The sequence below is a fragment of the Thunnus maccoyii genome, chromosome 5 (assembly GCF_910596095.1).
Source record: "Thunnus maccoyii chromosome 5, fThuMac1.1, whole genome shotgun sequence".
NCBI classification, from domain to species: Eukaryota; Metazoa; Chordata; class Actinopteri; order Scombriformes; family Scombridae; genus Thunnus; species Thunnus maccoyii.
Genome location: NC_056537.1, coordinates 10,754,098 through 10,778,919, shown reverse-complemented (window position 1 = coordinate 10,778,919; position 24,822 = coordinate 10,754,098). Strand labels below are relative to the sequence as shown.

Sequence of the window (24,822 nt, the reverse complement as noted above, 5' to 3'; positions counted from 1 at the left end):
AGCTGAATAACAAAAGTAACATAATGAGTAAGATAACACCTTACTTTTGCTGTTGAGTAATAAGTAATGTAATTACTTTTACAATGAGTAATATGTAATCAGTAATTAAACAAAATTTAATTTTCAAGTCACTTACCCAACAAAAAAACATCTAGGCTGATATAAACACTGAAAAGTCTCTGGATGTGATCTACATATAAAAGTGATCATTCCTTGGTAGTGACCGTGATTTGAGGAATTCCAGTGGATGAAATGTAAGTGATTTGGACAACAAGTATGAAAATGTTTTGTGTTAGCTGGGATTACAGTATAGTGAAGCATTCTGAGAGACTAAATCTCCCCTAAAGATGCTTTCTCTCCCAGAATGGTCATAGTAACTGGATCCTCTGTTTAATAGTTTGCTGTAGCAGGGGACTGACTGAGTGGTTTCCATTCCGTTGGGCTGTAACCGATTGTCCCAGTGACCACAACAAAGGATAAAAAAGGAAGGAGGGTGAGGGGATAGAGAATAACCCCCGGCTCAGTATGGATTGGAGAACCCTGAGATCAATGACTCAATGGCTTCCAGAGTCTCCCCCGGCTTAACTCTATTTTAACCCTAACCTTATCTATAGCATCTGCTTTATCCTTACCACACAACAAGTCGAGGCTGTGTTATATACAGTTGATATAACATCATCATACACACAGGATATGGTGTCTAACAACCAGTCTGGTTTCTCTGAACTTTACACTAATAGGCTGGAATCAAGAAGTCTTGATCTATTTAATTCATCCGGACATGAGAGGAAACAGAAAAAGACATCATCACAGCGGTCTACTGACAATGTAGGCCATATGTCCATTAAGTATGCATTTTGCTGTTTTGAAGTAGGTGTGTGTGTTCACAATGGTGACCACTAAGTCAACAGATGGATAGTGTACAAAGCCAGTGTTGTTGTGATGAAGGGGGATCACCGTCACAGAGTTCCTCTACAAGCGTCCATACCGTAATGGGTAACCATTAACCAAACTTACTTTGGGTGACCTAGCTAGTACCAATGCAAGGAACATGTTGATGGATTTCCCCAACCCTCTGAAGTTACAAAGGCAGAAAACACCCTATTGAAAAACAAAATGTGACATATTAATTATTATTGGCAATGGTAGCTAAGCCACATTTAGTCACACAGCAAAGCTGCATGCCATTGTGGCAGATTCAAAGGCCTTCCTCTCATTAATATCACAGATGACCTTTGTCTCATTGCGGTTTCTGGAAGATTAAATCAAGACATAGTCATGCACAGAGTAAAATGGAGCATTGAACAGGCAGAGATGCAATGATGTTAATAGGAAAGCAGGCAAGCGTGTTGTAACTGTCACCAAATTAAAAATGTGCCTTTTGACGCCCTATGTCCTTTTCCCCTTGATGATGCCTCAAAACAGGGCTGTTTCTAGCTTTTTGGGGGCCCAATGCAAAATCTTGTTTGCCCCCTCCCCCATTTCAAGCACTCATAAATACACACCAAATCTGCATCATATACATATAAATGAGACCAGATGCTACTTTTATACATTATAAATAATGAACTAATAAAATGACTGTTTTTTAAAACACAATGTTTTGAATAAATTATAAATGTATGTACAAGAATAAATATAAAATTAAGCATTACAAAGCAACATTAGCAAGATCCAAGATAAAAGTGCAAAACCATTTCACAAATCAGACAACTAAATGATTATTTATGGGGCCTAATGAAACTAGCATAAAGATTAAGGTACAAATGAACCATGAACAAATAACAAATTACACACAATTATCACTATGACGATTAAAACAGAAGGCTTTCAATTATCATCATTGTCATCATCATCACCATCCTCCATCAAAATTTCGCTTCCTAGATTTTTTGGAGGCAAAGTCATCAATGATGTCATCATAGGACAGCTGCTGGCCATTGATGACCTCAAGTAAGTGTTGATGAGCTTCAGCTTGTAAAAGCTCCTCTCTGCTGATGTCACTGTCACTGGGAGAGTACAAGCAATTCTCAGGGCAATCCACAGACTGGGGTATAGTTCCTTCAGATGCTTTTTCTGAATGAAACATAGAAGCTCTATTGTTGTCATGCTGTCTGAAGGGAGGTTTGGCAAGGTTTTGATTTCAAGAGTCAGTTTCCTTCCATTAATATCCATTTCATCTCCAAAGGTTAGTGTACTGCAGAGCTTGTTGCAATGCCACATTATTCATTTTTTGTTGAGCAGCACTCCACATTTACCTGTTCATTCAATGATTCAGTGGTGGTCCACCACTACAGTAAAGAATGTGGTTTCCAGCTTCTTCATTGCATCACTGAAAGGTTCGTCTGGGGCTTCATAGGCAAAATGTCTCTTTGTGCTTCTAAGCCATTTCTCCTTCAGCATAGGCTCCACATTCATGTCCTCAAAGATGTCTTTAGCAGAGGCCTGAGCTGCAGCAAAGCCAGTGTCTCTGTAGCTTGTGAGTGAGGTCTTTGCCTTCATGAGGAGGTCAACTGCCACATCAAGCTGAATTATTGCAGACTGCAGGAGCTTGCTTACATGGTTCACTTGGTGAAGGAAATCGTACCATACCACTTTGCAAATCTGGAGGTGGTACAACCCAACCTCCTCTGCCAAAGCTTGTGCTTCAATCTTGGTCAGAGCATCTGTGACCTCCAGCAGTGCATCTCTTATGTTGGGGGCCTGGTACCACACAGCTTCAATACTATTTACAAGACTCTCCCACTGTGTTTCACTCCAGGACTTCAGTGTAACTGTCACATGATCCTTCAAGTTTGCCCATCTCTGTGGTGCTGCAGAGAAGAGCGTGCACAGTTTCTGTACATTGTCAAAGTAGCTGATGGCATCTGTGGATCCTCTTGCTGCATCAGGCACCACCAGATTCAGTGTGTGTGCTACACACACTGAATCTGGACGATGGAGACCAAGCAAGTCAGGACATCTCACCAGTACTTCCTCTCAGCTTCCAAGAGTGACGTTTCTGCCTGATCTATGGTCTTCCCTGTCTTTAGGAGCAGTTCCAATTCCTTCCATGTTGCCATGTTGTGCATGTGCTCCGGACTGCTTTCATGGCTTTTCAAATGTATTCCTATATTCATCCAGTTAGAAAGTTCATTTGTCATTACTCTGAAATCCTTTCTTGAACAGATAAGCCAACTTTGCTTTAATTTTTCCCCATTCCCTAATGTTCTGTACATATAGTGGTGATGGAAGCTTCTACCATCTTTTCTTTTGGGGAATGTGAAATCTGAACCGTTCTGAAAGGGTCCTCTGAAAGAACCAGTGTGTAGGATTTAGTGGCATCTAGCGGTAAGTTTGCAGAATGCAATCAACTGAATACCCCTCCCCCTCCCAACGAAACAACGAAAATGCAAAAAGCTCTCTCTAGAGCCAGTGTTTGGTTTGTCCATTCTGGGCTACTGTAAAAACATGGCAGTGTAACATGGCGGGCTCTGTGGAAGAGGATCCGTTCCCTATGTAGATATAAAGGGCTCATTCTAAGGTAGCAAAAACACAACAATTCTTATTTTCAGGTGATAATAAACTAATTAAAATACACTTACGAATATTGTATTCAATTTCTGCCAAGTCTGTTCCAGTATATGCCACTAAATTCTACACACTGCACCTTCAATACTAAACCTGTCCTGACTGCATCTGTCAAAACAGATGGCCAGTCAGCTAGATCGATCAGTTCAGCATTAGTAAGGTGATGAAGTAGATCTGCAGAGGAAAATGATGCGCCTTGTGTTTGCAGGTGAGCAGAGGAGTTACCTGCTTCTGATGTTTGTTGGTCTGCAAAGGAAGATGGGCCTCGTGTCGACTCACAGGCCGGCCCCCCAAAGTATTTCAGAAGTGCTCCCGCAGAGACAAAGTTTCTGAGTGAATGAACATATTTTATCATAATCATTATTCATATTGTAATTATTGTTGAAATCCAAAACGCTTAAAAAAAAAAAAAAAAAAACTACTTATTTAAAAGAACCAGTGACTAGTAAAATAACATTAGTGACTAGAAACTGGAAGAATAATGACTAGTCACAAACATTAAGCACGAAAGCCTGCCATAATTGCTGCAGTTTAATCCATTAAATTTCCCCTTTAAATAGCTTCAGAATTTAAGTATGCTGATGTTGGTTTCAGTCTTGAGTCGGCTATTTGGATACACTGGTGGTCCTATAGTTGGTTTCCGTGTGACTACACTTTGAGTGGCAATTCGAGGCGTCAAAATATTAAATCACAATTGCACCTCGTTAATAACAAAAGCCGAGAAAGAACCTTTAAAGAAAGAGAAGATTGCTGGGTACTTTACGTTTTTCAGTCTATAAGAGTTTCTTTTCTGGAGCTCTCAGTTTTCAGGGAAACCACCACTTATGTTTGGCCATCTTAATATGATATTTTAGATTGGCATTTCCACCGTGCGCAACCAAAAATGTACTCCTGCAGTGTGTGCAGAACGCAGCATTTTCATTGCCTGGTGCTTTACGAAGGAAGGAGTAAGCCTCCTGGAGCTCTTTAAAAAAGACTGACTCTCTCTTCGGCATGAAAGCTAACCGTTAGCATACTGACAGGTTCTGTCAGAAAGAGCAGAAAGCGTCATAGCAACAGCCTTGACAACGACTCATTGATTGATTGACACACATAAAGACAAATCAGTGTTGCATTCAGACGCCTGGTGCATTGTTTTTGTTTTTGATAAATGTCTATGTAAGCACTGAAAACAAGTATAATAACCGGGAGAATTTGGTAGTGAGTGTTGAAAACCCGGACATTTTAGTGTTTTACAGATATTTGTAGGGACTCGGGACACCCAGCCTGAAACCAGGACAATCCCGGACAAACCAGGACGTCTGGTCATGGTAGAGTTGATTTTGTTTGTTGTAAACGTGTAATTAGAGTCCTGCTTATCCTGAACGTTAGCATCGTCAGCCAGCGTTAACTGAGCAGCTACTTTCTGTGTGTGTGTTGCCCTGCCAAAATATTAATGCCAAAATCGCCACTGCTTGAGGAGTTAAAATGCAAAATGTTTGGAGAATTACATACATGCTGAATTTACCAGAACACCTACCAGTTAGTAAAAAAAAAAAAAAAAAAAGTCTCAAGTCATGTGTGTTTTTTGGGGATTTTTTTTTCTTTTTTTCTTGCTGACAGGTAATGCAGAACCAATTAGCCAGATTTTTGCATGGACCTTTGTCTACCATTCTCCCCTCACGGTACACAGAGGCGTTCGCTGAGCCAATACCTGATAATTGTAATTTTGAGCATAAAGCTAGTACACAGATGTGGTCAGATGAAGTTCAATAACACCATGGTACCACAGATCACGTTTGCTACCATAGCCAGCTCTGAAAATAAAAATGCGTGTTAGAGTTAGCTAGCTAGCTAGATATGCTCATATGATACATGGTAAAACTACTTAGCTAACGGTGGTTCAGGTAACTGTGCACGCTCCATAAAAAAGGTTCTAAAAAAGGTCCTAAGTGAAATTAATATGTCTTATCTCTGCTCTGCAAACATAGTTTTTCCTTGGCTTTTTTTAGCTTTCATTGTTGGTTCATTGTTGGTTTCCTGAAGGATTAGTCCTTTTGGAAATCATGACAGTGCATAAAATATCTGTCAGAGTGTTACACTTGAAGTACTTGACCGTCATCACCGTCAGTACGTCAAAATTTGATGATGAGTTTGAAGTTGGTTTGCTTGTAAGGCAAAGAGCTCTCGCAATAAACTCTGCTTTTTGATAAATACATACATTTTGTTTTAGTCATTGTGAGTTTAAATAATGTATGTGTTTTAGATCAAAACATGAGAACGCTTGGTTACCAAAAGTGTCAATTTATATTTGAGGAGACAAAAAAAAAAATAGGTTGGCACAATGGGGCCCCTTGGCAGTCGCAGGGACCCTACGCATGTGCATAGTTCGCATATAGCAAGAAACGGCTCTGCATCTGAACAATTGGATAATTAATTCTCTGAATCTCTGCTCTCAAAATTTGAGTGTATGCAGAGACAGTGGTTTGGGAACAATGACATACAGATGTGTACTGGATGATCAAGCTTTTTTTGCCATTACAGTACAAACCCATAAATAGTATTTCTCTCAAATAGACATTTTATTTTCCCATGCTGCTCAGACAAAAACAATTATAGATGTAACATTTTCTCATAACAATTCATTCATTCTTCTCTTAATTTTTTAGACTGTCCTTTTTCAAGTGTTGGATGTTATCCGACTCATTTTTATCTTTTCAAGGCCAGAAATTATCCTTAGGTGTTGTATGTAAGGTGTCAGCCAATGCATCTCTCTGCTAATAGGAACTCAGCAGTTAAAGCTTGGCTCATTACACATTCTGTTGAGTGATTTAGTGATGAATTACTGGGTGTGATTTTGACCACTGAAAGTGATGACAGTAAATGTCAAACTCAAAGGGCAAGTGCAAAGTAAGTTCTAGATGATTACATACTTGACACTACATATGAAAACATACAATACGCAATGGTTTCCCTTCTAACAAAATGCCGAAACCCAGTGACAACTCCCTGTGTTTACTGAGCAAATCTCTTTTCTCCTAATCGGATCCCTGTCCGGTCACTGCTCCAAGACCCAAAGACATCTGATACGGCACAAGGTGTCCACTGAGGGGTGTGTGTACTCAGCCACAGACAAAACAACACTTCGGCAGACACAGCAAACTCCCAGCTCAGTCACTTACAATGAAAGCTCAAACATTTGAGGTCTGAAGGCCAGTTATGTCAGTAAAGCCTTTCACAGACAGGCTGTGAGATCATGGTCATCGTCAGAGTGTATAGCTAAGTCCTCAAGGGCCAAGCCTGACCGCTGGACCAGCTTTTCAAAGTGCAGACAGCTACTTTATGACGTAGGTTTGATATGGACCATAATCCCCTTAAAATGTTGTATTTTATGGGGAAAACTGGAAAATAACATGAGTCTTATCATGGCAATAAATGGATTTTACTTTCTGAAAATTTTAGGGTTACAAAGAAAAAGAAAATTGGTCTAAGACAAGCTTTAGAACTTTTATTTTTCAACAAACTTTGTGCTATTTCTTGAAGTTTTATTTCCCATTATTGGATATTTAAATCTCACAGCTAGTGTGTCATGGAATAAGTATAGTTTCCTCAATAAACAATGTGCTTTTTATCCTTATGAAGAACACATTTGTTTTAAATGCCACAACAGGCAATAAAAGTTGACCAAATATGTAACAAATAAATGCCACATTAAAATTACCCATTTCATGCCGTAAGAAAGGATGACTTTACAGTCTAAGGTCACAGACTATTTTAGGTGACCATCACACCATGGTTACATGTGGTTAGATTTGTTTCCCTTCCTTCCCTATGATATGCATCCACTTAAGCACTATGGACGTCACAGTGTGTTTTGAGCTGCTTGTAACAACAGAGAGACTGCACGCTGAATTTTCATGAGTACAACCTAGTTCTATATTCCCAAATGTGATTGATCCACTGTGTACTCTGGCAACAGGTTGAGCTCAGTAGTGGTTGTAAATGGTTACGTTTAAAATCTGTAAGTTATGGAAGGGCACACTTGTGTGCTTTGTGGAGCCCCTATGTAATCGGTGGACTGTCTATCAACCTAAACCTCAAAAGATTTAATTGATTTAAACGGAGGCAATAATAGGAGTCCCATATCACAAAGACTGTATAGATTTTGTCATGACCTATGGTGTTTTGGAGCCGATCATTTATGATCCTATTTTGGGCGAAGGTCCCAGTAGACCTTTCCATAACCTTCACATCAGCCTCCCATATTGTTTTTTGTGCAATTCTACACTTTGTTAGGCTTAAGTCAGAATCTTACAGGACTTTAATGTTGCACTATTTAGGTCCCAGTGGAATGTATTTTAAAATGATGGGCATAAATTTCAGTAAGTTCAGATTTTATTAAATTGTGTCCTGCTGGATAGAAGATTCATGAGGGATTTTTACTGAAAAGTAAAAAAAAAAAACAAAAAAAACCCATTGATATTTGGTTGGCTGCTTCTGCCATTGTAATGTAAGGTGGTGACAGTTGTTAAGGGAAATACATTGTTAAATCTCTCTGGCTGTGCAGCGTTGTGTTGTATATGTCTGCCATCTATTGGACTTCTATGAAACACCACTTTGCAAACTCCTTTAAATGCACAGTAAGAGAACACGTTTTTGACACAGGTGAATTATTTTTTGCTTATAAGTGGAGATACTCATTGGTAATTTGTCTTTTGTTTATTCAGATGAGCCAGGTTTGCAAGACATAGGAATATATACAAAACATCTCACCTTTTCACATTTAAAAAATATAAATTAACCCATTATCTTTGTGAACATTAAATGTACTGCAAACATGGAAATCTCATGGAGAAGAGAGCAAAACCACAGCAAGTTGGTAGTACCCATCTAAAAGAAAGATTTTTGTGTTTATGGTAATGAGGAACAGTGGTTTGTAAAATAGAGGAAAAAAATAAATACCCCCAAATTTATTAAAAGAACTCACTTATATCCTATAACATGTGTTGCGGTGGAAGTCGGGGTAGGACGCCAGGAAAAAGAGGGAGTGGGTGAGTGCAGGAGTCAGCCGAGCACGTGCCTCCTGAGGTCCTCTGGTCTCTGTCTGGGATCAGCCCGCCTCACCAACCCCTGGGCTACTCTCCCATCAGCCCCATACCCTGTCTACTCTGGGCCAGACACCACCATGACCACTTGTATTGAGAGGCCTGACCACCATTGTGCCACAGTAGAGTACACAAACAAACAGTGCAGACACACACCGGTCTGCTCCCCTGCCATTACGTCGACTCATCAAGCCCACTTGGCTTAGTCATATCATAGGCTTCCAGTGCAAGCAGCTCCCTCTTGGCTTCGAACGGAGAGTCTGGCAGAAGATATTTGCTCATTTGTCCCCACACATGTATGTGGTTTGGTAATGCTGAAAGGGACTGCTGCCCCAGCCTTTCTTACTGTCCAGATTCAGAGCCAGCCAGGCCTTTCCTGGGTAATGTCCTCCCACACAGTCTGACTATATGGCTTTTTCGATGCTCATATTCAGCTGTTTACGTCCTTACAACGTGTTTTCTGTGGCTTTTGGTATGCAATATCGTCAAGTCAAATATGCAGGCATGTTGCAAACTATACTAAGTAACAATGTGAAGTGTTTTTCCACCGCAGATTATAATGCACATCATCTTTCTTTTGACACATTGCAGAAATAGGCTCAGTATGTGTTAAAGAGTATGAACAATGTATACTGATTTTTCTCTTTTAACTTTTACATAGAGAAGTGGTCATGCTGCCGTGTCTTTGAAGCCCTTTTTAGAAATGCTACTTGTTTTTCCTTACTCAAAAACTGATCAAAAGAGACACTTTGTTCTAATTATAATTATGTACCAAGTACTATTAAGAGAAAAGGTTCCCCACCTATTTTCCAAACCAGGTCGCTTTGGATTATAAGTATTATATACGTTAGGTTATATATAGTTACCATAAAGTTATTAAATTATGTCAGCCACTTGTCAAGCATTGGAAAACATGTACCATATCATATATTGGCTGAAAGAGTGGTTTTAGGGTTCTGGAGCTAACATACACACACACACACACACACACACACTGCATTTCTTCTCTCTTTTCATGTCGACCACAAGGCTGACCTGCTGGCCTCTATTTCCTCTGAAGAGGATATCCCTCTTCAGTAGAGCCTTAAAATCCATCACAGCAGACGACTTGAGATCCTGATGTATGCGCCTCCCCCTCTATTGTCTTTGAAGCGTCCGCGGACTTTAGCTGGGCCCAGCCACAGTGATGATTACAGTCTCATAGTTAGGCCGTTACTGACATGTGTTCAGCTTACTCTCTGTCTGATGTCCCTCTCCTCCCCCCCATGTTTGATGTAAAGAGGAGTTCTGGTTCACTGAAAAACGTAATTAGGAATGTGGTTGCTCGTACCCATGCCCATGGTCTTTAACTACTGCTGCCACCTTGTTCCCCCCCTTTAAGTCACTCTCCACCAAAGACGATTTTCGGGAAATCGAACCTCCTCCATCCCCCAGAATGACAAAAAGACCATGCATGAAACCCACAATGAACATGTTTACATGCACGCACAGAGTATCTTGAATAGAAACGTATGTACATCCCTACAGAGGGCATTCTGAGGACAGGCTGTTAATATACGTCTTTACTGCTCCTAAACAGATATCATTGGGTGCAAAAACAAACAATGTTCTAAATGTCACTATGGAAACTGACGTTCCACAGACCACTGTGAACAAAAGTAAACTGGCTAAGATAGTACTATTTGCATGTCTGTTTGTTGGCAAATATTGACATGTTTGAATTATCATAATCAAGTTTCCTGTCATCGTGTTCTGACTTTATTCAGAGTATTGCATAAGTCATAATGTTTTCAAACGTTAACTCATTGCCAGGGTACACCAAGTAAAGTTATACTAAATTCTTAATGAGATGAAAACTCATTTCACACGTTTACATTTTAAAGATCTGATTTTAGGTTGGATAATATGGCGACCATTTGAATTTGGAGTCATTTTGTAAAGCACAGTGCCATGCCCACCTCATAAAAGATTTTTTTTGAATGTTAAGGATTGTTATGTCACAGAAGGACTAAGGACCAAGCATATAAAAATATAACAATCGTAGATGATCGTGGTCAGTTCAGCGCTGACACCTATAAGGTTGAACATAAATTATACATTCCAATAAATATTTAATAAACTACAGCTTTAATATTTTGAGCCTGCTGAGACATGACATGCCTAGAATTTACTACTCTAGACAGTGTTAACAGGAAATGCATTGCTTCATCTAATAGGCCTAAATGTTAAACATAATTATTTTTAAGTCATGAGGAAGTAACCTGCCCAGATTGCTTTTTCTTTTTTGGTAGCTTTAATTAAATGTGAAAATTTGGACAGAGAGGTCAGTTTTCTTCTCTGTTAAACAGCAGTGCAGTCAATAAAATGTTCATATAAAATCACATCCATTATTTAAAGCTTCCATTACACAACAACCCTCAATAAGCAAGGATAAATAACAAGGCACAGTGAGATTTTGAATTGTTTTGTGAGGAGAACTTGTGGTGGGCAGGACATTTTCTCATCATTGGCCCTGAACACATCTCAAAACAAATACAGTCACTCCTTGGCCCCCTCACTCCTAACATAAAGTCAGCTACAAAAAATCTGGGTGTTATCCTGGATAGTAACTTGAGCTTTGAGAAACATGTAAAGAAAGTCGTTCACCCGTGTTTTTATCAACTGAGGAATATTTCCAAAATTAGATCAGTTCTGTCCTTCAGTAACAGAGAAAATTATACATGCTCTTATATCCTCCTGCCTTGATTACTGTAATGTCTTGTTTACTTAACTGACCAATCGAGTTATGGAGCAGCTCCAGATTGTTAAAAATTCAGCAGCTAGACTATTGACAAAAACAAAGCAATTCTCACACCAATCTTGGCTTCACTGCACTGGCTTCCAGTCTCTTTTAAAATCCATTTTAGAGTGCTTTTAATCACATACAAGGCTCTGAATGATCTGGCGCCGGAGTATATAACTGAGCTCCTTACACCGTACCGTCCAAACAGTCCCCTCAGGTCTGCCAGTCTGGGTCTTCTAACTATTCCAGGTGAGCTGGTCATGAGCTGTTTGATTTTTTTCTTTCATTGAGAGTTTTTATCTTTTATTTATGTAAATATATGCATATATGTGCATATGTATGTGTATGTATGTTTGTGTTTCATTATTTTACCTCTTGCACTTATCCCTAATGTTGTTATGTTTTGAATTTCCTCTCCTTTGGAAAGCACTTTGTGCTTATTGCTTGAAAAGTGTTCTATAAATTTAGTTATAATTTAGTTAGTTATTATTATTTTTTTCTGTGGTGAATAAATAGTGGTAGCTAATTACAGCTACTTGACGTTAGTGAGCGTAAGTAAAGCATTTTGGTTTTTCCCAAAGACAAAAAACAAATACTGTAACTAAAATAGTGTTTATTCCATAGAAAAAATACCTCATCCAAAGGAAAAGTGAATGTTACAAAAACAAGGCTTATAATGTCATGTGAAGAATATTGTTGCATTCAACCATATCCTTTAACGGCCTTTCTAAATACATGCACTTTCAGTTTAAAAAAGTTCTGGATGTCTCATTTCTGAAGAGATTCTGAAGAGAGAAGTTTCTTCATATTTAGCTCCATTTTGCCAGCTGCAACACAGGAGTGCATATCAAGCTGAGCTTGTCACCAAAACAAAGCGTAGTGCTCTCATTAGAAGCAGCTTGTAGCTTTTCATCCCAGAAACTGTCAAAAGTAACTGAACATTACATTAAAACCCAGACACTGATCTATGCATTGATATAACATAACCAATGTGTACAGTGTTGACAATGGATGAATTAATACATGTGGTAAAATTTGGTGTCCACCTCTCAGAACCAGAACTCAGAGACAAAAACATGAACGTTGATTATGTTCTGGCCGGAGTCACCCTGGGTTGTCAGGTTGCGCATGGACAGTTTCAGGACTGTAGTCAATGGACCAATCACAGGCTTCACCTGGCGGACAACACCTAGAAGAGACAAAGACAAGACAACAGTACTGTATAATAGGCTGTCTGTGGTGCAATACATACTAATTATCTACTACCTGGTTTGATTTTATGAGATAATATTTCAAACAACAAAACTATGTTTTGCTTGTTCAGTCATTTAGTTATTGCATGTTGTCCTTATGGGGGAAATGTACAAGCAAGTAACAAAATATCAGCAACATGCAACAATGATTGAACCAGTGAAATATTATAATGAAAATCTTCAGTAGTAGTTTTGTAGTAGTTTTAAATTTGTCAATTTCATGAGTTCTTCAGACACATAAGAGTCGTTTAATTAAATGAGCAGCAGCCTTGTAGCTTTTGCCTTGCAGACTGTCTTTGTGCATGTTCATTTTTTTGATTGTTTTGATTTTTGTATAGCTATTTGGTTTAATGGGTCACCCTAAAACTTTTTTTTTCACTGACCCATGGTGGTATCTAGCCATGCAGATAGTTTTGGTTTTATGTGCTGAGGTTTTAAGCTATAACAGCGGAATTTTGTCTGTGGTGTTCAGCACATTGAAAAATTACATTTGTCATTCAACAACAAAGGGTCCTTTCAAAAACAATGTCCCGCTCACAGGCTGTCTAAATCTGTCACGTTTCAATCATCTGTCTCATGCACGTCTTACGCTTCAATTTTATACATTATATTCAATACAGCTGTCTATTCCGGTTGTGTAAAGGTTTGAACTCTTCACTCGTAGCTGTGACCCAAAGTGTATTTTTACGTTTAAAGTCTGTTTTCTTCCGACTTCACTGATTGTGTATGGGGTTGCCAAAAAGCTCCTGATTACACAGCAGTACTGTGGCTTAACACGTCTGGTGTAGACACTGACCAAGGACTGAAGCTGCTGAGATGCTTATGGGCCTCATCACTACATGGATGGTGTGGACAAGATGTTATGTTGAATATAATCCAAAGACATCATTGTCAGCAATTTTCTTAGCAACTATTTCTTCAGTAGAGAGTAACTGCAAAAAATACTGACCCTGTAATTTCATTTCAGTTGGACTGAAATGAAATTGCATGATTTCTCCTGCTACATTTTTGCTAGGTAAATCACATGTCCTGTGTTTTCCTTTGAGAAGAAAAAATCCAAATCCAAAAGGATTTTCGCATTCATTTGTCTGAATGTCAAACTAGTTTTCATACAGCCAATCATTTTAAACCATATTTGCACAACACAGGAGCCAAAAACTTTGAAAAACAACCCACATTAACTTTCCTGCTTAAGTCAACTTAGAAACATCAATGCACATTTTGTCCTGCACTATATCTTGTTGAACGTGTGATTCAAAGTAATCAGCAGCTCAGTTGCAGCTCATTAAACAGCTTAACTGTACTTGCGAATATCACTTCAGTCCATTTAGATAATGGTGTGGATTTTACTCTTCAATATTGCTGCTAACAACACACTTTCTGCCCATGGCTTGTAAGCTACAGTGCAAGTTTGTTTACTTTAACTCTCATTCTCCTTCCGGAGTTCATCCTACCAGCTGTTGTCAATCAAACACAGACACCAACACGCCCCTCCAGCCACTGAAACGAAAAGGAGTGTTTCTGATGTTTCCCCAATTTTGTACATTTGATGAGTATTCAAATGAGGTGTGGTGTTGATGAGCTAAAAAACAGCTCATGTAGGGACATGTCATTACTGTCCATGACAATCAGCATTTAATTTTTCTCTACCACCTTCCATACTCTTTTCATGGACAAAAGACACCCTCTGTCATGGTAAAACAGATGGGAGAATAAACATACTGCAAGACAGCATTATTGAATGCCCATGGAATTCATTGGGTGCTCTTTTTAAGTGAACATGCGATTACAGGGGGAAAAAATGCCAGTGTTTATACAGGCTGTCAGCGGGCCTTTTCTCTGCAGAGCGTGGGTGACATTTCAGCTCTGGCCTGTTTGAACAGCAGTCGGCTCAGTGCAGTCAGGCAGCACAATCACCACACTGTCCTCCCATCACACCTTCAACCATCCCGTTTCTTTGTCTCATTTTCCCCTCTTGTGTTTCTCTTATTCATAACTGTGTCAGTACAGAGTTCAAGCTTTTAGTATGATGACTCAATCCAACTCAACTCATCCAACATGGATCAAAATGATGACAGATCACTGCCTCTATTGGTCTGATTTATGAGGCTCCTTGCTGTGGTACTTGTAATAAAGCAGTAAAACCCATTTGGTCATTGTTCACCAATGGGCAAATGATCATCCATTATGTGCCATTCGCTGCGTCCTTTGGGACACTGGCATTGTATGATGGCAGATCCCCCCACCCACTAATTCTCTTCCCTCTCTTCCTCCCCTCTCTTCCCTTCCTGAGGGGGCCTGGTGTTTGTGGCACCATCACTGTGGCCCACAAGGGTAAATGAGTCCCATGTGTTTGATGGAGGGGAGCAGTCGCAGTCACGCGATATAGCCATGGAGGCATTCCTCCAGGAATCCATCTTTAACTCTAGGAGGGGCAAGTTATAGGAGCTTGAACTGCTGTCTCTCTCTCTTTCTGTCACTTTCTTTTGCTTTCTCGTCCTTTTCTGAGTCGGCTCTGTGGGCACACAACAGATTCCAGAAGATTCCGGTGATAAGCACTCGGAGGAGTGTGGAATGGGCCCCATTTCTACCAGGGTTGCCCCCATGTTTTGGTGTTTTGAGACTCTGTTGCGTAGTGACACTAGACAGAGTGGAGCAGCACTGAGATTTTATTGTTTCCAAAGCGCCAGCGCCATCAGAAAAAGCTAACCTTTGCCTAAACCTAACAACAGCCGCAACATTAAAAAAAAATAACTGACATGGAAAAACAGATTAAATTTTGAGTCTGAAAATTATTTTCAGACATAAGTCAATCGAGATGGCACGCAACTCTGAGTTGACCAATGAAAACTCAGAAGTTCAGAAGGTTCATGGCTTGTCTGTGTGTTTCAATCAAACAAAATCAGTTCAAAAGATTCCATCCTGCGTTGAGCAAGCAGACAATAAAGATGGGTAAGATATCATTATAAGTACAATATGGACCATAGCAAAGATAGATTGATTCATTCTATATTAAACCTTTTTTAATAATTACAGTATACAGTAAGTGTGGCCTAACTTAATGAAGACTAAACACTCTATAATCAGGGTCAACTGAGGGTAAGTTTTGCACTGAAAATCATGAAGACTGTTCCTCTGAAAAAATATTTAACACTCTTACCACGTAAATAAATAACAAAAACACATACACATTCATGTTTCAACTGAATATGTATTAAGGGCATCTAAATACTTCAATATGTGGAATGTGTCTGAGGCCTGTTTTGTAAATTTGTTTGTGGTCTAATTAGCACATGTGGAGAAGCTGTGCATTTAGGAACAGCAATTCTGTTAAAGTGCCAAATACCTCCACCAAATCCCCAAATGTCCAAATATTTTTTTTTAATTTGACACAGTTTTCATTTTAGTTTCCTTAACATAACCTGTAAGATGTATCACTGTTACTGTAGTGATTTGTGGTGTAGTAAGAAACACCTCATTTGTTTAACTTATATTCTACACAGCCTTGAGGGTGAGAAACACGTAATTATGCTATAACGTGATCTCCTGTGTTCAATTCTGCACAAACGAGGCTGTTTCTGGAGTCAGTGTTTGTGACCTCTTGGAAGCCTCTGTGAAATCCTAACATAATGACTCTGTGTTTCCGTAAGCTTCCCATCAAAAGCACAGTGGTATCCTCAATGAGGGGAAAACATCAGCTAACAGCTGGGCCTCAACATACTCGCAGTGAACCTGAGGTGGAACCACAACCGCATTCTCATCTTTAACATTTCATCCGGGCTGTAAGGAAGAAAAGCCAACAGCCACATAACAGGTTGACTTTGATTGGCTACCATGCCACCTGAGATTCATATAAATAAACACAGGGAGGTTTGGAGAACTCTACAGCTGAAGTTGCCCTGTGACTGGGCTATAAGGTCATGTTATCTGAGGCCTGAAGTATCCGAGCAGGAGTCACAGTTGTAGTGCTGGGAAGGTTTGCGGTGTCTTTCCATCTCATTGAGGTATCTGCCACAGGGTGCAAAGGTGACCCTGCTGGCTTCAACAGCCACCATCAAACAAACAGCTGTACAATCTGTCTGCTCTCCAAAACATTCCGCCACACCATAAAGTAGCCCCTTAAGTAGAAAATAGCCTTAAATAAATGCATGCTAGTAGCACAGACACTGCCACAAAACAAAGTGAAGCAAATGCCAGGAGGCATTTGTCATCCTTCATGGCCACGAGGGCTGCAATATTGAAGGGTTACATGTAAACAGTACAATTTCGGGGTTTTCTGGTTTCTACAACTCAGCGAGGAAGTGTATGACAAAATCCAAAATGAACGGGTTTAACACCAGAGACAAATGAAAAGTATGCATTGGCTTCACCACAGTATTGTATAATGACACACTGGTTGTGGCGCTATGCATGCTCACTGCAGTGAAACCATTGGAGAGTATCCAGGTGGTGTACAAAGTTCCAGTATACAAAGAGGGTACTGGAGGGCATTCTTTAGCCTCATTATGGCTATGACTGTGATATGTTTTCTATCTAACCATGCCACTGATGCACAGCTGAGTACTGTTGGCATAAACATCAACAAAACAAACAGTGGTTTCTTATTCAATAATTCTTTTACTCAGTCATTATCAGATTAAGTACTGCCCGAAACTCTTTCTCCAAAAAGTGCATTAAAGCTAGAATTCATGCCAAAGAAATTGCTAACTAGCTCCCTTGTTACCCCATTAGTAAAGCAACCAATTTAATTTTTGATAACCCATCAGCATGGCCGAAATATAATCCCTTAAAATTGCTTGGCATAACTACATAACCCACTGTATAAAGTACTGAGTGTACGGGCCCCTCTGGGACCGGATCTTGTGTTTACGGTCTTGTCACTGGTACATGGATGGCCAGTCAGGTCAGGCTGTCCAAACATGATTCTGACCACTCCAAAGCTGGGGCAGGATCCGTGTGCACCCCTGTTCTGAAAAGCCAGCACATGTGGCTTGATATTTTAAGGTCAATTAACAATGAGTCATAGTTACAGATCTCTCAAATGGCCCATGGGTCATTGTTGGACAGTGTCACTCACTGGGTAGTGACATCATTGAAAAGTAGCTGTGGGGAACTGGTTGGTTCTTTTCTTGGATTTTCTGTTTTAGCAGTTGTGGGCCAGAGCAGCTGAGATGACATAACATGCACCATTATCTTTACCACAGCCTTTGTACTATATTACAAGTGACCTTTCAAAGCTAAGACCCATAACTAAGGAACAAAAAATAGACTTGACAATGTAGATTAAATGGAAAAGATATGAGATGAAAACCTGCTTTGTTTCCAATTATAAATCTGGATTTTATATTATAATCTTCTTCTACAGTACATACTAAGTACATCATAAATGGAAGAAAGTACAGTTAATTTTGTGAGCTGAGTGATTAACTAAACAAAGCTACATTTTCTTAAAATCACAGTGCCAGAAGGGAAAGATGATGACTATAATAAATAGATCACCAAACCAAAGGAGATAAGTGTATCTGATGAGTAATTAAGAGTGTTTTATTGCAAGTAATATGTACTGTATGTGTACATACTTGTGTCTTTTTGACTGTGCACATGTTATGTCTATGCAAGCTCTGACATATCTGCATCACTATCTCTTCATCAGTATGTTGATGGTAGAGGACCACCCGAGGGAGGCGTTGTGTGTTTGACTGCGGGGTTGTTGGGTGGAGAAGACCCTGTTTTGATTAGCATTACTAATCTCTTGTGGGGCAGACAAGGATTCCTTATGGGCCTGGCGCGCTCTGGTGGGTCTGCTGCTGCCATGTCATGATTCATCCAAACGACAGCCTCTCAAACTTGAGAAGTTTGTTGTCTGCTTATCTCCACTGCTGTCCTCAACTCCTCACCAGCACAGCCACAAGCCAGAGCCACAAGTTCCACTGGCTCTGAAGTAGTCATGTCTCACACAGAAGGCTCACATTCCACCAGCCACTGTGGATGGCTGCACTGACAGCCATGACTACCTGCATAGAGACAAACAGTCCACTTCCTGTTTCATTCATCTAACTGTCTTTCATTCATATTTATTCTCTACACAGGGTATAAACCGCAGAGGCATATTTCCACCTGCATCTCAAAAATGACTGGAATTTAGCTGTTGCGTCTGAAGACTTACAGCTTCTCCAGCGGATGTGCATGATTCATGGAGGACAGATACTGTATTATCTGTTGCTGTGTGAATTTTCAAAATAGACAGCAGTGACTAATGGTACAGTGAACTCCTTCCATGACAAATAATTACTCATGAAGAGGAGTCATTTGGACACATTCATGGGATGACTAAACATGCTCTGACTGTTTGATTCCACAGTTGGATACTTGTTGTATTGTGCATTAAATCTGCACACGTTGATATTGGTCAGCTAGCTGGCTGGGTCAAGTAAAATTACAAGTCGCATAATCGTATGAATATTTTCAAGACGTATTGTGAGTGGTGTGCATATTGCTGTTAACTTCATAGTTTGCACGATAAACAAGAAGAATTAGGATTGGTTGGTTGTCACATCTTTTCCCAACTTAAATAGACCTCAACAACTACTAATTGACAGCCAAAGCCAAGCTAAAAGAATGCATGCATGCTCAGCAAGCCTCCCTTGATATAATGTAAAATGTAAAAAAACCAAAACTAGGCTACAGTACGTTCACTTGGAAAGGTGAAGACGATGTTGATCCCCACAATGATGTAGGACACTGGGGGCTAATCAAACAAGAGAAACACAAGAATTTTATCTGAGGTGAGAGACCGCCAGCAGAATGCCACATGTTGCAGGAAATCCCCCATGGTATCAGCACAGACCACATAGCCAGTGTTTTCAAAGGGTGGACTCATCCATCCACTTGCTGTCTGCCAAAATCAATCATCCCATTATCAACCCTGTTCAAACAACATGTCCCTAATCAAAAGTGGATGACAGCGTTAGCATGAGTAATGCATTCCTACACTGTTTGTATTTCCAAATATGTGTATGATGTGTTACAACTGTTGTCTTAGTTGTAAGGATGATATATACTGAATCACTTTGGTGGATCTGCTATGTGTCTACCTGAAGAGATTTTGTGTGGTCGCCGCAGAGCTACTGTGGTCGTCATGGGAATCTGTAAGTGTTTCATTGGTTCTGATCATGTTTTCCAAGTGCTGAGGGACGGTTGTGTTTGCACAGATGCGTAAGGCTGTCAGGGTTGTCATCCAGATGTGACGGTGCTGGGAAAGCCAGTGATGGATGACCAGGAACTAGGAAAGAGTGGTGTGGCTCTTACACTATTTGCTGTGCTGTCAGCCAATATGCGAATGTGTGCATGTGTGTATATGTGCATATGTCTATGCATACACTGCATGCCTGTGTGTGCAGCTGACTGGTTTTAAGTAAGTGAGCAGAACGGAAAAGACCGTCAGCCAATGCAACTTTTTAAGAATCACTTTTTTCAAGTTAGCAATGGATTCTGAGGATTCCTAATTGCCTCTTTTGTCCCTTTTAAAAACACTAAAAGTGGCCAAAAATAATGGCCAAAGTTAGTTTGAGTTCACGCACTTGTTCATTAGTGGAGCCTCAATGTCTGCTACTCTTCACATCCCACCAAACTGTAATACCACTGTTGGAGACACTGGAGATACTGGAAACTAAGCTTCCTTAAGTGACACGTCAGCGAGCCTCATACAATGGTTACGCAACAGCAGCATCTGTGGGCCAAAGCACCAGCAGCACAACCCACTAAATAAAACCAAGAGGGCCTTCATCGCACCATGGACGCCACACTTCACAGCGAGCAGTCAGTGACCAAAGGCTCCAGTGCACAGGGCCTCAATTTGGATATGTGATGGGCAACTGGTGTTAACATGCAAGAGCTGCATCCAATAAGCATCCAATGGGTTTGGGAGAGAAGTGGCTCCTCACAAACAGGCCTTTCATGTGGTCGTCAGTTTAAGTGCTCTAATGCTCGGCGAGACACTGAGGCCTAGCGTGGGGAAATGGAACAATACATTTAACCACATGAAGCAAAGCGCCCAGGATTACTTCTGCACATATTTTCTCTCTCTCTCTCTCTTTCCTCTTTCATTGAATAACAGTCTCTCACTTTATCTCTCTCTCCCTCTGCAATTTTATTCTCTCTCCCTCACACACACAAACGCACACGCGTGCACACACACACACATACGTACTTGCCCCTGCAAATGAGCACGACTATAAACAGGGAATTTCTTCTAAATCCTGTTTACACGCACGCACAAAGACGCACACAGTAGACAACACATTACAAAACAAGGCTTATCACTCATGCAAAATTACACCATTGCACATTCCAACAAAAACATACCATTATAAGACAGTACAATATAATTATAACTGTTTTTACAGTGAATTATGTGAATTATTGCTGGTAATAAACATTTTTCCACCATGTCGTTGAGAGGATTTGGGTGTGTTTGATAAGCACACATCTGTTTCTGCACAAGTATACAAGAGAGGAACACTTGCATGCACCCACAGTCCAGCCTGAACCAGTGACAGTCACACACTCCTTCCTCCACCCTCTCTTTCCCTTTCATTCTGTAAAGACAGATGTGCATACTGACAGCCCATTCCTCCATCTGTCAGGGAGAGAAGAAGAAGACAACGACACTGTCCTTCCACTACCCTGCCTGCATCTCAGCACACAACCAAAACAAAAATACCTAGACAGGCCCAACAATGTGTCATTCTCGGGCTCACAACACCCTCATCCTCCCAGGGCCATGGCTCAGTTCAGCTCTCCCACAGGCGTGCAGCAGCCTTGGGTCACTACCAAACTAAAGGATGGGAATGGCTTCTACCCAAACATGTGTTGTTGTTACACATCACTGGAGATGGTATCTGCTGCTCCTACTTGAACTAGTGCAGGGCCCTTCTTGTATGCTGGCAGGCAGCTGAACAGGTAGTTATGATGAACTGCTTGTCAACTGCAATCACTCATGTATGTGTGCATGTGAATACACAAGTGTAGATGCACACACTATTCCTGCACATACTGACATTGTGGAAAGTAATGATCTGCTTTGGATAAGCATAGCCGTGGATAAGTGAATTAAATGGTACTTTGTTTAACCACAAGTCTGTGAAAATTGATGCCAAATATTTGGTGAGACAGAAACAGGCCTTCATCTGTCTCAAAGAGCCACTCAGAGGACAACTCTCCAAAGACTCAGACACCAAGAGCCCCCATGAAGATGATGACAGCTACATGATGCCACCACACTGCAAGAACCATAACAGGCTGTGTCAGATGTACTTATATCAGGGGGTCCAGACATTCCTTATGGGAGATTTCTGTGCGTTTGTCCCTTCTCAATGTGCACATGTGACATTGGTTTGTAAAAAAAATACATTTATATACTTCAAAATGAGAAATTAGGTCAGAAAACCACCTCTTTTGTCAAAGAGAAAATGTAATTTCCAGTCACAGAGGCTGTCAGAAGCTGGTACAGGCTGCATGTTAAAGCTGCTATTGTCGAATGTTTGCAGTTGGTTGGGTCATCCAGACTACCCAGACTTCACAAATCACAAAGCGAAGCAAAATCCCTGTACTCACCCACATACATTCCATTCTCTACCCGCTTGATGATGTCAAAGGCGTTCTCCACGTTGCCCTCCAGGATGTCAAACTTGACGTCGTAACTGCCTAAGCGATAGGACCCGTAAGCCGGCACCGTAGTTCTCAGGAAAACAATCTCTGTTGGAAGATAACAATTAGACACAAAAAACTTTTGAAAACCTAAACCCTCATAATCACACTGAGTTTATGCCGCCAAGCATGTGCCAACTCTTGCTTTTCTTTTTTTTTTTCCGAGAGAGACAATAAAATGGGAGACAGAAAGGTCTATGTTTATTGTACACTGAGGGGGTCACAGGAAGGTTGAGACTTTCCAATACTGATGTTCAGCTAAAGGGCCTCGAGTCCTTTACACCTCAATTTGGAACTTATGAGACATGACAAGAGCTTTACTCCTCGTGACGTTGAGCATGAGTGTGTCTGAAACTTGCACTGCACGTCGGCCAATAGATGCTTGTCAGCTGTCACTGTCTGTGAGTGATTACCGTGGTTACTCATATCCAACCAGCATGGCACTTACTCTCTGGTGTGGGCCAGCCAAGCCCCGGACAGCATTGAGAACATCATGAAATAGCAAATTTGGGGGTCAGAGGTAGTCATATGGATTCTGACAACTGCAGGGAAATGCATTTGATGGGAGCTGAGAGATTAAAAGTGATAAAGTAGAACGAAAGACAAAAAAAACAATGAAGACCTAATTGACACTAAAAAACCACAAGTTCTTTGGAAACAGTGAATTTGAAGACATCGTGCTGTCTTCAAATTCACTGTTTCCAAAGATTTCAACAGAATATTCTGTCACAAAATGAAGCCTCAAATATGGGCCTTTGTGGGTAAGTAAAAATATAGAGGATACACAGAGGAAATTGTAGGGGAGCTTAGATGATCAGTAATTCTCTAAGCATTGTAAAGTCAAAAATGAAATGTAAAAGAACAGTTTGACATATTAGGAAATACATTTATTAACTTTCTTGCCAAGAGTTAGCTGAGAAGATTGATACCACTCATGGCTGAATGGTAAATATGACATTATAGCCAGCAGCTTTTAGCTTAGTTTAGCCTTAAGACTGGACACAGGGGAAAACAGTTAGCCTGGCTCTGTGCAAAGGTGACAAAGTACATACGCCAACGTGCACCTTTAAAGCTCACTAATTAAAAACACATGTAAATTGTCACTTTTAATCATTTTTTGCATGGGTTCAACAAAGAAGAAATAATGAACTACCTTTGGACAGAACCAGACTGGCTGTTTCACCGTGTATCCAGTCCCTATGCCAAGCTATATTTACGCTATAAAAATGAGTGTGCTATCAATCTTTTATTCTAATTCTTGGCAAAAAAGTGAATAAGCATAATTCCCAAAATGTCGAACAATTTTTTCCAAGATTCGATCATTCACCAAGGAACTTTCTTTTGATGGGACATAATTGTATTTTTGCCCATCTGGATTGCTCAAAAAGTTTCCCTGTTTCACTATTTAAAGAAAGGCTGGAGCTGTACCTACCCTCTGGCTTTGTGAACTCTCTGAAGGTTGGCAATGAGATAAAGGTGTGGGACAGAGAGTGCATGGGGTCCAGAACACAGGCGACATCATTAGGCTGACAGGACTTAATACAGCGAATGGTGTCAGAGCGTTCCAGCCTTGCCACTCTAGAGGAGAGAACAAACATACACACCCACAAAGAAAAAAAAAACACACAAACACACACATGGCCTCTGACCTTTAGGTAAAGTCTATATAAAGACTTCAGAGTAAACCCGCCTTTGGTTTCTAAAGCTCACAATAACAGGGCATCCTTAGGAACATCCCACTGCGTAATCAAGAACTCAGTGGGACAACTCCAGTGGCTGCTACACAAACAATATCAGAACAAGACAGCAGGGATACTAGATATAGCAGTCAACATAAAAAACAATCAAATTCCACATGGTTTGGAAGAATAATAAATTCACAATGGCCAAAGCTCATGCCGAAGCCAAAGTTTGTAGCTTGTGGAGACTCGTGCTGCCATTGATGCACTATTTCAAGCTGTGTGGGAAATTAATTACTACACTCACAGAGAATGATCCACAACCTGCTCAGGAAAATATTTGGATTTGCTGAGCATCCCCGGCTTCACATCAGATAATCTCTTAAGGAGGAGGATTTATGGGGCAAGGGAGTGTTCTAAGAGACTCCTAAATTGTGAGCAACATGACTAGACAACTCCCCAGCCTCTCCCCAGGGCAGCTCTCATCCTATTATTTAGGGCTTTGTTTATTCCACAGCCTAATCAGTGACAGGTCGGAGGGAATGGAGGGCCTCTGCTGGCTCCTAAAGCTAACGCCACCTGAACTATCGCTATTCACTACCTGTCTGCTACATAAGATTTTGTGAGAGGTTTTTAAGGCATTAACAAGCTCATAAATCAAGAGTTTGACTTTGAAACAACGAGGAACTTGTGATCAGGAGAGAGCTATTGAAACAAAATAAAAGCCTTAACTTTGACATCCAAGA

The 24,822-nt window shown here is 40.4% G+C and overlaps 1 protein-coding gene across 1 annotated transcript in view; it reads right to left on the bottom strand.

The window, feature by feature from the left end:
* Positions 1-12,032: 12,032 nt before the first annotated feature.
* Positions 12,033-24,822, bottom strand: part of fbln1 (fibulin 1) — a 30,984-nt gene continuing 18,194 nt past the window's right edge. The window contains exons 15-17 of the mRNA XM_042412323.1: positions 23,830-23,975; positions 22,305-22,445; positions 12,033-12,625 (exon numbers count right to left, since the gene is read on the bottom strand). Coding sequence (XP_042268257.1) covers positions 12,486-12,625; positions 22,305-22,445; positions 23,830-23,975 — 427 coding nt within the window. The 3' untranslated portion in view covers positions 12,033-12,485. The remainder of the gene's footprint in view (positions 12,626-22,304; positions 22,446-23,829; positions 23,976-24,822) is intronic.